Below are 12,721 nucleotides of genomic sequence, written 5' to 3'. Positions count from 1 at the left end.
AAACCTGCACGTTATGCACATGTACCCTAGAACTTAAAGTATAATAAGAAAAAAAAAAAATTGGGGTAGATGTGTGGTATTATTTATGAGGGCTCTGTTCTGTTCCATTGGTCTATATCTCTGTTTTGGTACTAGTATCATGCTGTTTTCGTTACTGTAGCTTTGTAGTATCCTTTGAAGTCAGGTAGCGTGATGCATACAACTTTGTTCTTTTGGCTTAGGATTGTTTTGGTAATGCGGGTTCTTTTTTGGTTGCATATGAACTTTAAAGTAGTTTTTTCCAATTCTGTGAAGAAAGTCATTGGTAGCTTGATGGGGATGGCATTGAATCTGTAAATTACCTTGGGCAGTATGGCCATTTTCATGATATTGATTCTTCCTATCCATGAGCATAGAATGTTCTTCCATTTGTTTGTGTCCTCTTTTATTTCATTGAGCAGTGGTTTGTAGTTCTCCTTAAAGAGGTCCTTCACATCCCTTGTAAGTTGGATTCCTAGGTATTTTATTCTCTTTGAAGCAATTGTGAATGGGAGTTCACTCATGATTTGGCTCTCTGTTTGTCTGTTATTGATGTATGGGAATTCTTGTGATTTTTGCACATTGATTTTGTATCCTGAGACTTTGCTGAAGTCACTTATCAGCTTAAGAAGGCTTTGGGGTGAGATGATGGGGTTTTCTAAATATACAGTCATGTCATCTGCCAACAGGGACAATTGGACTTCCTCTTTTCCTAATTGAATTCCCTTTATTTCTTTCTCCTGCCTGATTGCCCTGGCCAGAACTTCCAACACTATGTTGAATAGGAGTGGTGAGAGAGGACATCCCTGTCTTGTGCCAGTTTTCAAAGAGAACGCTTCCAGTTTTTGCCCATTCAGTATGATATTGGCTGTGGGTTTGTCATAAACAGCTCTTATTATTTTGAGATATGTCCCATCAGTACCTAGTTTATTGAGAGTTTTTAGCATGAAGGGCTGTTGAATTTTGTCAAAGGCCTTTTCTGCATCTATTGAGATAAATGTGGTTTTTGTCTTTGGTTCTGTTTATATGATGGATTACGTTGATTGATTTGCATATGTTGAACCAGCCTTGCACCCCAGGGATGAAGCCACCTTGATCATGGTGGATAAACTTTTTGATGTGCTGCTGGATTTGGTTTGCCAGTATTTTATTGAGGATTTTTGCATCAATGTTCATCAGGGATATTGGTCTAAACTTCTCTTTTTTTTGTTGTGTCTCTGCCAGGCTTTGGTATCAGGATGACGCTGGCCTCATAAAATGAGTTAGGGAGGATTCCCTCTTTTTCTATTGATTGGAATAGTTTCAGAAGGAATGGTACCAGCTCCTCCTTGTACCTCTGGTAGAATTAGCCTGTGAATCCATCTGGTCCTGGAATTTTTTTGGTTGATAGGCTATTAATTATTGCCTCAATTTCAGAGCCTGTTATTGGTCTATTCAGAGATTCAACTTCTTCCTGGTTTAGTCTTGGGAGGGTGTATGTGTCCAGGAATTTATCCATTTCTTCTAGATTTTCTAGTTTATTTCATAGAGGTGTTTATAGTATTCGCTGATGGTAGTTTGTATTTCTGTGGGATCAGTGGTGATATCCCCTTTATCATTTTTTATTGTGCCTACTGGGTTCTTCTCTCTTACTGGGTTCTTCTCTCTTTTCTTTTTTACTAGTCTTGCTAGTGGTCTATCAATTTTGTCGATCTTTTCAAAAAATCAGCTCCTGGATTCATTGATTTTTTGAAGTTTTTTTTGTCTCTCTAACTCTTTCAGTTATGCTCTGATCTTAGTTATTTTTTGCCTTCTGCTAGCTTTTGAATGTGGTTGCTCTTGCTTCTCTAGTTCTTTTAATTGTGATGTTAGGGTGTCAATTTTAGATCTTTCCTGCTTTCTCTTGTGGGCATTTAGTGCTATAAATTTCCCTCTACATACTGCTTTAAATGTGTCCCAGAGATTCTGGTATGTTGTGTCTTTGTTCTCATGGGTTTCAAAGAACATCTTTATTTCTGCCTTCATTTCGTTATGTACTCAGTAGTCATTCAGGAGCAGGTTGTTCAGTTTCCATGTAGTTGAGCGGTTTTTAGTGAGTTTCTTAATCCTGAGTTCTACTTTGATTGCACTGTGGTCAGAGAGACAGTTTGTTATAATATCTGTTCTTCTACATTTGATGAGGAGTGCTTTTCTTCCAACTATGTGGTCAATTTTGGAATAAGTGCAATGTGGTGCTGAGAAGAATATATTCTGTTGATTTGGGGTGGACAGTTCTGTAGATGTCTATTAGGTCCACTTGGTGCAGAGCTGAGTTCAATTCCTGGATATCCTTGTTAACTTTCTGTTTTGTTAATCTGTCTAATGTTGACAGTGGGGTGTTGAAGTCTCCCATTATTATTGTGTGGGAGTCTAAGTCTCTTTGTAGGTCTCTGAGGACTTGCTTTATGAATCTGGGTGTTCCCGTATTGGGTGCATATATATTTAGGATAGTTAGCTCTTCTTGTTGAATTGATCCTTTACCATTATGCAATGGCCTTCTTTGTCTCTTTTGGGCTTTGTCAGTTTAAAGTCTGTTTTATCAGAGACTAGGATTGCAATCTCTGCTTTTTTCTGTTTTCCATTTGCTTGGTAGATCTTCCTCCATCCCTTTATTTTGAGCCTATGTGTGTCTCTGCATGTGAGATGGGTCTCCTGAATACAGCACACTGTTGGGTCTTGACTCTTTTTCCAATTTGCCAGTCTGTGTCTTTTAACTGGAGCAATTAGCCCATTTTCATTTAAGGTTAATATTGTTATGTGTGAATTTGATCCTGTCATTATGATGTTAGCTGGTTATTTTGCTCGTTAGTTGATGTAGTTTCTTCTTAGCATTGATGGTCTTTACAATTTGACATGTTTTTGCAGTGGCTGGTACCAGTTGTTCCTTTCCATGTTTAGTGATTCCTTCAGGAGCTCTTGTAAGGTAGTCCTGGTGGTGACAAAATCTCTCAGCATTTGCTTGTCTTTTAAGGATTTTATTTCTCCTTCACTTATGAAGCTTAGTTTGGCTGGATATGAAATTCTGGGCTGAAAATTCTTTAAGAATGTTGAATATCGGCCCCCACTCTCTTCTGGCTTGTAGAGTTTCTGCCAAGAGATCTGCTGTTAGTTTGATGGGCTTCCCTTTGTGAGTAACTCGACCTTTCTCTCTGGCTGCCCTTAACATTATTTCCTCCATTTCAACTTTGGTGAATCTGACAATTATGTGACTTGGCATTGCTCTTCTCAAGGAATCTCTTTATGGCATTCTCTGTATTTCCTGAATTTGAACGTTGGCCTGCCTTGCTATGTTGGGGAAGTTCTCCTGGATAATATCTGAGGAGTGTTTTCCAATTTGGTTCCATTCTCGCTGCCACTTTCAGGTACACCGATCAGACATAGATTTTGTCTTTTCACATAGTCCCATATTTCTTGGAGGCTTTGTTTGTTTCTTTTTACTCTTTTTTCTCTAAACTTCTCCTCCTGCTTCATTTCATTCATTTGATCTTCAATCACTGATACCCTTTCTTCCACTTGATCGAATTGGCTACTGAAGCTTGTGCATGCATCATGTAGTTCTCATGCCACGGTTTTCAGCTCCATCAGGTCATTTAAGGTCTTCTTTACGCTGTTTATTCTAGTTAGCCATTCATCTAATCTTTTTTCAAGGTTTTTTGCTTCTTTGCGATGGGTTTAAACATCCTCCTTTAGCTCAGAGAAGTTTGTTATTACCGATCATTTGAAGCCTTCTCTCCACTTGTCAAAGTCATTCTCCATCCAGCTTTGTTCTGTTGCTGGTGAGGAGCTGTGTTCCTTTGGTGGAGAAGAGGCACTCTGATATTTAGAATTTTCAGCTTTTCTGCTCTGGTTTCTCCCCATCTTTGTCATTTTATCTACCTTTGATTTTTGATGATGGTGACGTACAGATGTGGTTTTGGTGTGGATGTCCTTTCTGTTTGTTAGTTTTCCTTCTAACAGTGAGGACCCTCAGCTGCAGGTCTGTTGGAGTTTGCTGGAGGTCCATTCCAGACCCTGTTTGCCTGGTTATCACCAGCAGAGGCTGCAGAACAGCAAATATTGCAGAACGGCAAATGTTGCTGCCTGATCCTTCCTCTGGAAGCTTCGTCTTAGAGGGGCACCCGGCCATATGAGGTGTCAGTCGGCCCCTACTGGGAGGTACCTCCCAGTTGGGCTACTCGGTGTTCAGGGACCCACTTGAAGAGGCAATCTGTCCGTTCTCAGATCTCAAACTCCATGCGGGGAGAACCACTAATCTCTTCAAAGCTGTCAGATGGACGTTTAAGTCTGCAGAAGTTTCTGCTGCCTTCTGTTCAGCTATGTCCTGCCCCCAGAGGTGGAGTCTATGGAGGCAGGCAGGCCTCCTTGGGATGTGGTGGGCTCCACCCAGTTCGAGCTTCCTGGCCGCTTTGTTTACCTACTGAAGCCTCAGCAATGGCAGACGCCCCTCCCCCAGGCTTGCTGTCATCTTACAGTTTGATCTCAGACTGCTATGCTAGCAGTGAGTGAGGCTCCGTGGGTGTGGGACCTTCTGAGCCAGGCATGGGATATAATCTCCTAGTGTGTCATTTGCTAAGACCATGGGAAGAGTGCAGTATTAGGGTGGGAGTGTCCCAATTTTCCAGGTACCATCTGTCATAGCTTCCCTTGGCTAGGAAAGGGAATTCCCCGACCCCTTGCACTTCCCTGGTGAGGCGATGCTCTGCCCTGCTTTGGCTCACGCTCCATGGGCTGCACCCACTCTCTGACAAGCCCCAGTGAGATGAACCCAGTACCTCATTTGGAAATGTAGAAATCACCCGCCTTCTGAGTTGCTTACGCTAGGAGCTGTAGACTGGAGCTGTTCCTATTTGGCCATCTTGGAACCTCTGATCCTTTAATCCATCTTGAGTTAATTTTTGTATAAGGTGTAAGGAAGGGGTCCAGTTTCAATTTTCTGCATATGGCTAGCCAGTTCTCTCAGCAGCATTTATTAAATAGGGAATCATTTCTCCATTGCTTGTTTTTGTCAGGTTTAAAGAAGACATTCATATGGCCAAAAAACATATGAATAAAAGCTCAACATCACTGATCATTAGAGAAATGCAAATCAAAACCACTATGAGATACCTTCTCATGCCAGTCAGAACAGTGATTATTAAAAAGTCAAGAAACAACCGATTCTGGTGAGGCTGCAGATAAATAGGAATGCTTTTACACTGCTGGTGGGAATGTAAATTTGTTCAACCATTGTGAAAGACAGTATTGTGACTCCTCAAAGATCTAGAACCAGAAATACCATTTGCCCCAGCAATCCTATTACTGGGCATATACCCAAAGGAATATAAATTATTCTGTTACAAAGATACATGCACATGTATGTTCACTGCAGCACTGTTTACAATAGCAAAGACATGGAATCAACCCAAATATCCATCAATGATAGACCAGATAAACAAAATGTGGTACATATACTCCATGGAATACTATGTAGCCATAAAAAGGAATGAGATCATGTCCTCTGCAGAGACATGAATGCAGCTGGAAGCCATTATCCTCAGCAAACTAATGCAGGAATAGAAAATCAAATGCTGCATGTTCTGACTTATAAGTGGGAGCTGAACAATGAGAACATGTGGACACAGGGAGGGGAACAGCACACACTGGGGCCTGTTGGGGACTGGGGTTGAGGGAGGGAGAGCATTAGGAAAAATAGCCAATGCATGCTGGGTTTAATACCTAGGTTATGGGTTGACAGGTGCAGTAAAACTACCATGCCACTCGTTTATCTATGTAACAAACCTGCACATCCTGCACATGTACCCTGGAACTTAAAAATTAAAATCAAAAAAATAAAAATAAATGTATCAGGGCAATTTCAGAAATATGAATTCACTTGCTAAGAATACAATGGTTGTGTCCCTCTATTCAGGAAGCCCAGCAAAACCCCATTTCCCAAATCAGAGCTAAATGTCTATATCATGTGACAGCAACATTTACTAACTAATTTATAAAATTTGCATGATTTTAGAGAATAAAATATAGAATACCTGTGTTTTGAATTCCAGAATGCTATTTCCTGGGTTAATTCTTCCTAGTAATATCAAATCTTTTATCTGAATACATTTCTTTTTAGGAGCTGTACTGTAGTTTAAAGGCTTTTTTATAGTATCTTGTTGCCCAGATCCAGAGGAAGAGGAGATCTGACTGTCATCTGCACGTGGAACAGCAGAAACTGATTTTTTACGATATGGTTTCATCGGATGCACTGTATCACTGCCTAAGACAGCAACCCCTTGATGTGCCAGGGATTCTGATGCCCCTGTAGGTGATTGCCGGGAAGTTGTTTTCCTGTTTCCTCTTTTAGGATGATAATTGGAAAGGTCCTGATCACAAATAATATTTGATGGATGGGCAGCATTTTCGGCAAGGACACTTGCAGTTTCTGAAATATTTAATTTGCCGATTACTGGGGAAGGAATACAGAATTCATGGTCTTTGTTTGTAGCTTCTGTAAGATCATTCTCTTTCTCTTTCTGTGAATATTCTGTTTGACCAATAAAAGCAACAGGTTGGGATGGTAATTTATTATTCTCTGTGCCATCTGAATGTCGGGATTTTGGAAAACCATCCAAGGTACAATCACTGACATTTTGTTTAGAATTCACATCATTTCCAGAAAATTCTCCCCTTCTCACTGCCTCTGAATTTAGACAAATGTTGGTATTTTGGCTGTAGTTCCAAGTTTCCAGAGACAATTGTGTTTCCTGCATGCTTCCACAAACAGGAGAAAGTAAACCTGATTGTGGATGCTCTAAATTTTCCAGACTAGTGAGCTCTTGGCTGTCCTTTTCACTGCAGTTTTCTGACCTGGGTGGGAGCTGCTTTAAACTAAGACAAGGCAATGATGTAACATTCTTATACTTTTGAATTTTCAGGCTTATTTTTTTCTGTTTTTTTGCCACAACTAAAAGACTCTTCTGTCTTGCCACCAAGTTGGCCAATTGTTCTCTCAGGGCTCCATGCTTAAATGACTCTATGGATATCCTATAGGAAGAAACAGAAAGAGAAAAAAATGCAGTAACAGCAGAAAACTTTTTAAAGCAGTCATTTAGAGGTCAAAGATACTTTGTCTCAATTTTAATAACTTTAAAATACACAAAACTATACCTGTGCAATTTACTGCCTTTGATGTTTTTAATCTGACCACCTGCAGCCTGTTGACACAAAATATTTCCTTTGAGAGGAAACTGATTTCTTTATTTAAGGTAAGTGTTCCCTTTTCTTAAGGAGGTGACAGGAAGATTATCAAGATTTTATATTCATATCATTCAATTGCAAGTCAACTCTAAAAGATAAACAAAACTTGGATCATCTATCTAAACATCTATTTAGTCGTTGGTTGGAAGGTAGCAATTGGTGGCTAAGGAGAGTCATCATTCTTTAAATTTGGGGCTTGTTACCTGTTTATTAGTAAGTACAATTTGAAAGTTCTATTCAGGTTCTCTTAGCTATGGAAGAACAAGATTGTTTTGTGAATAAACATACTTCAGCTAGATCTGAGAAATGTTAGTTCCCCAAGTAATTACTGTAATTGTATTTTGAACCTGTATGAAGACACTTCCAAGTCCAGAGGGACTACCCAGGAAAGCATCATTCTGTGTGTCTTCCCCAAACTGAATTTCTCAAGACCTTGAGGACTAAGGAAGAGGAAATGGCTTTTCACATGTTCATACTTTTGTCTTTTGATTATGCCCACCAATCCCACCCTGACCTTCAGATTATTGGATACTTTGTTTTCAGTGGTTCTCAAACTTTTTGTCTCGGGAACTATTTGTACTTTTAAAAATTATTGAGGAACCCAAACAGTTTTTGTGTATATGAATATCTATCAGTATTTACTGTTTTAAAAATTAAAACTGAGAAAACTTTTTAAACAAAAGAATACACAACACATTCTATCAGGCTTTATCATATATCATGCGGCCTCTGAAAAATTCCACTGTACATTCATGAGCGAATGAGAGCAAGAGAGCAATAACATCTTAGTATTATTATTAAAAAATAGTTTTGACTTCACAGATCCTGTGAAACGGTCTCAGGAAACCCACCAGGGGTCCCTGGACCACAGTTTAAGAGCTGCTGTTTTAAGGAAAAGCAATAGTATAGATATATATCTTGCCTCTCCTATCAAAGTTTAGAGCTGATACTAAACTCCTAGCAGACTGGATGTTAAAAGAAGTAGTATACATAAGTGAAAAAATCAGCAAGAAGAAGGACTCAGATTAGCAAACAACTGGTAGCATAAAATGCAAAAGAAATACATAACATCAGACTTAAAATTATGTGAAACAAGGAGTTCAGAGACAAAACTTTAGATTACCCACACCAAGATGTGAAGTCTTATAGCAATATTAATAAGAATTTACATAGTGAAACTCCAATTGATCAGAAACTTTTGAAAATTCCAGGTGTAGTACATTGTTAACCACAGGACACTAAAGGAAATTCAAGCAAGCCTCTCCAAAGTCCCCTAAAATTACCCATATGTAGATTATAGAAGCTCACTGCTTTACATTAACAGGAAAACAAGGAGGAAATAGAAGGGAACTTATGTTAGCTCTTCAGTGGAGAAGAAGGCAAAATGGGGATTAAAAATAAAAATAGAAAACTGATTTTTAAAAATAAGTTCAGAAAAAAATTTAATACGTAATAGACATTAAATGATTATAAGAGAACAATATATAAGGACATGTTTAGAAAATTGTGAATAAAGAATAGGGAGCATAAGTAGTTAAGTCTATTAAAAACTAATAAAAAATAATGCCAAAACAAGAAAAAAATGTAACTTTTTTTCACAAAAAAATATGAGAAGAGGTATACAACCAATATAATCAGGACAAAACTCTTTAAGGACCTTGAGATTTTAGAAATACAATAAAACACAAAATTAATCAACTGATTGATCAACTGCTTAGAAGGACATTTGTGACAGCAAAAAGAAACATTTTTTTAGTGTAGAAAATTTGAGTGTGCTAAAGAAATAAATTTATCTGTGGGATTCACAACCAGAAAAGCTTTCATAAAATTCTCTACTGTAGACAACTTTTTAAGATATTGAAATGTTCTTTTTTGACTATTTCAAGTAATAATGTAGAAAAATACCTTTCTGGGAAGTATAATTTTCCACGGTGGTAAAAGATTAGACAACCTTATAAAGTCATTTTTTGGCACTAAGCAATGTATTTTTGTATTCTTAAGAAATCTAGACAACTATTGCCGCTAAAAGTGGAAAAATTCTAGAAACTCAGAAGCACTCTTTTTTTTTCCTTTTTCTACTCACCTGTATTTTTTAGCCAGATCATCCCTTTCTGCTTTCTGCTTGGCAAGCACATTATCCATAATCTCTTTTATATTTAACATCTTCTCAATGTACTGTTCTAGAAACATGACAGTAAAAAGTTAGCTAACTGAGGGATAGTGAATGTCAAATTTGGTCATATGAGAATTAGCCCTATTGTTAATTTTAAAAAGCCATTATTCCCTATGCTTTTCCCCAATATTAATGGCCCAGATATCTCAATTAAGGCTTACTTAACAATGTCAATCTACGGAAATGCCCTGAAGTATATAGATAAGAATACTGTAAAAGAGTAGGCCAGCCTGAGTTCTAATCCTGCTGCCCCACTGACTAAGTTTTGTGAGCCTGGATAAGTCATGTAACTTACATGGTTAACTTTCTTACCTGTGAAATGAAGGTAGTAAAGGAAGATATTTTGTCTGTTAAAATTATTTTATTTTTTAAAATACAAAAGGAATACATTAACATCGTAAAACTTTTTCAAGCCATATAAATATTTACAAAGATGAAAAGTAAGAGTATCCCTACTCACCCCACTGCTTTTCCTCTAATGTATTCAACAAAGGAGATTACTGTTAATACTTCAGGGGTGTGTGTGTTTGTAAAATTTGTGTTATATATTTATTATTTTAAATGCTTACACTATGTATAATTATACATTATATGCACTTTAAAAATAGAATCATGCTGTCAGTTCTTGTTCTTTGCACTTATAATAACATTTACATTGTACTATATGATACCTAAGGTCACCTGTAGATCTTACAAACCACCATTACAATAATTACTTAAAATTTTCCGACTTTCTTCCTTTGCTTTCCAAGTAAAGGCATAATGACCTTCCTCCCAACACAGATCCACATGATTACCCACAAATGTGGGTTATGTACAAATCCAGATGCCCAAGTAGGAAACTGAAAGGGTTAAATGCATATATTTTAATTCTTTTAAGCTACTTGTTATTTCTTTCACTTTCGGCTTTGTTTCTTAAAATTTTTCCTAATTTTTTGGACCAATGTACATTGTACATTTTTCTGGATAAAGTAACTTGAGAAAATCTGTGGTAGAAAATGGCATGAGGTTCAGAGGTAGAATTCATTTCAGAAATTCCCTCAGCAAATCAGACAAATGATTTGATAAGTATTGAGTCAGTTTCCTCAGAGTAGTTTCTATCGCCCTAATACTGTGGTTAAGGATTAGTTTCACAATATGATGCATATTCTAACAAAGGAGAAAATGTGTACAGTCAATAAGAATTTAGATATAACTTTGTTCAGCAGATTTGACACTGTTTATTAAAAGACATTTAAAATTATCTATGTGCCCTGTCATCCCAGCTTTTCCAACTGAATTTTAAACCATAGGTAAAAATAACATACTACAGGAACTTAAAATATTCAGTATGTTTCTATAAGAAACAACAGAAATATATTTTACATATAGTTTGGTACCACTTCTTTATCAAAGATGATACTAATCAATGGTATATTAAAGAGAATCTATAATTGTCCTAATATGTGTAATATTTTATTACTTGATTAGATATTACAAAACAATGAGGATGAGAGAAATTATTCAACAAATAGGGATGAATAAATAGGGTAGTAATACGGGGTAAACCTATTCTATCCTTAAATACAGAAAAAATTTCAGATGAATTACACATTAGAATGCTTAGGGAAAATATATAAAATATTAACAACGGCAATTTTCTGCCTCAGTTCAGTTGAAGCAGTTCAGTTGATAACTGATAGAAAAGTGCATGCAAGGTCTCTTTCAGAAAAATTTTCAAAGATGTACAAAATGGGACTCATTACTCAGATCCCTCAGCCAGATCAAAGCTATAACAAGTGTGAGATGTGGAGGAGGGTGAATTCGAAAAAAGATTTCTTTAGAGAGCAGTTGCTTACCTGAGTGGGAATCTGCATATTCAGCAGCAGGAGTAAGGGGTAAAGGGGATTCTCTCCTTTACCTCAAGCCTGCTAGGGTAAGTTCCTCGAAGGATTATTTAGAGAACCTAACTGAACTCTAAGTTGAGGTGACAATGAATTGGTATCTGGCTTCCTTCTTGAACATCTAGAGACTTTGAAAAATGAGAAGCTACCACAGCAGGGCCAAAAGAAAGTTGCTGCTGAGCTGAGAATTAATTATCTTCCCTTCTAACAGTGGGCCTGAGGTGCAAAGGTCCTGAGGACTTGTTGTGAAGCCTGCCCTGTGACCCTGCCTATGAGGGCTTCCACCTGACAGTGAGAGTCTGTGTAGGATGGTTCATCAGAAAAAAAAAAAAGAAGAAGAAGAAGCTGAGAGAAGACTGAGAGGACATAGGGAAAGGGCAATGTGTATTGCCCACATCATAGGAGTTCCAACCTGATGAGCCATAGAGAAATTTCAGAAGAGTCTTAGAAAACTGAGCAGTTTTGCTCTCCAGAGACTGAGTTTTAAACACCTGTCAGGGAGTGGCAGAGCCAACCACATTCAGTAATTAGTTACCATCCAAGAGCTCCAGGGTCCCACTGCCTTACCTCTCCTTCCTTAAGGGCAGTAAGACAAAAATAAAAGCATCAAGATTATTCAATGTATTGGCTATAATATAATAAAATTAAACTACAAAACCTGGGGGTGGTGGGGAGAAGCTCCTAATTTTAGAGGCATTCAAATAAACAGAAAAAGGCCGATGAATTTTTACTATACAGAATTTGTAATTGTATATATTTAAACAAAAACTAACACACATGGCAAAGAAAAAGACAAGTCACTGAAAAAGTATTTGCAGCAGTTATGGTGGAAAAGGGGTAAATAGTTGTAATACATAAATAGCCTCCACTTGATGAAAATAAACAAATAATAGAAACACTTCTCAAAATAGGGAATAAAACTAGTGAAAAGTACCACTGGGCCGGGTGCAGTGGTTCACATCTGTAATTCCAGCACTGTGGAAGACTGAGGTGGGCAGATCACGAGGTCAAGAGATCAAGACCATCCTGGCCAACATGGTGAAATAATATCTTTATTAAAAATACAAAAATTAGCTGGGCATGGTATATGCGCCTGTAGTCCCAGCTCCTAGGGAGGCTGAGGCAGAAGAATCGCTTGAACCTGGGAGGCGGAAGTTGCAGTGAGCTGAGATCGCACCACTGCACTCCAGCCTGGTGACAGAATGAAACTCCATCTCAAAAAAAAAAAAAAAAAAAAAAAAAAGTACCACTAATAAGCAACATGGCAAATGAAAATATCAGGCATATTTTTCTTATTAAACTAGTAAGGTTATTTAAAATGAAAATACTGATGCTACTAGCTGTGTACACAAAGACACTAATGTGTACACAGCTAGTAGCATCAGTATTTTCA

At 37.6% G+C, this 12,721-nt stretch overlaps 1 protein-coding gene across 2 annotated transcripts in view; it reads right to left on the bottom strand.

Moving 5' to 3' along the window:
* ANKRD31 (ankyrin repeat domain 31) overlaps positions 1-12,721 on the bottom strand; it is a 179,413-nt gene that overhangs the window by 29,462 nt on the left and 137,230 nt on the right. For both annotated transcript variants that reach the window (XM_031935419.1, XM_023207991.1), the window contains 2 exons: positions 9,356-9,452; positions 6,063-7,059 (listed from right to left, as the gene is read on the bottom strand). In XM_031935419.1, coding sequence (XP_031791279.1) covers positions 6,063-7,059; positions 9,356-9,452 — 1,094 coding nt within the window. The remainder of the gene's footprint in view (positions 1-6,062; positions 7,060-9,355; positions 9,453-12,721) is intronic.

This window comes from Piliocolobus tephrosceles, chromosome 4 (assembly GCF_002776525.5).
Source record: "Piliocolobus tephrosceles isolate RC106 chromosome 4, ASM277652v3, whole genome shotgun sequence".
Classification (NCBI taxonomy): Eukaryota; Metazoa; Chordata; class Mammalia; order Primates; family Cercopithecidae; genus Piliocolobus; species Piliocolobus tephrosceles.
The sequence above is the reverse complement of the archived record's forward strand: the minus strand, read 5'-3'. Positions and strand labels throughout refer to the sequence as shown.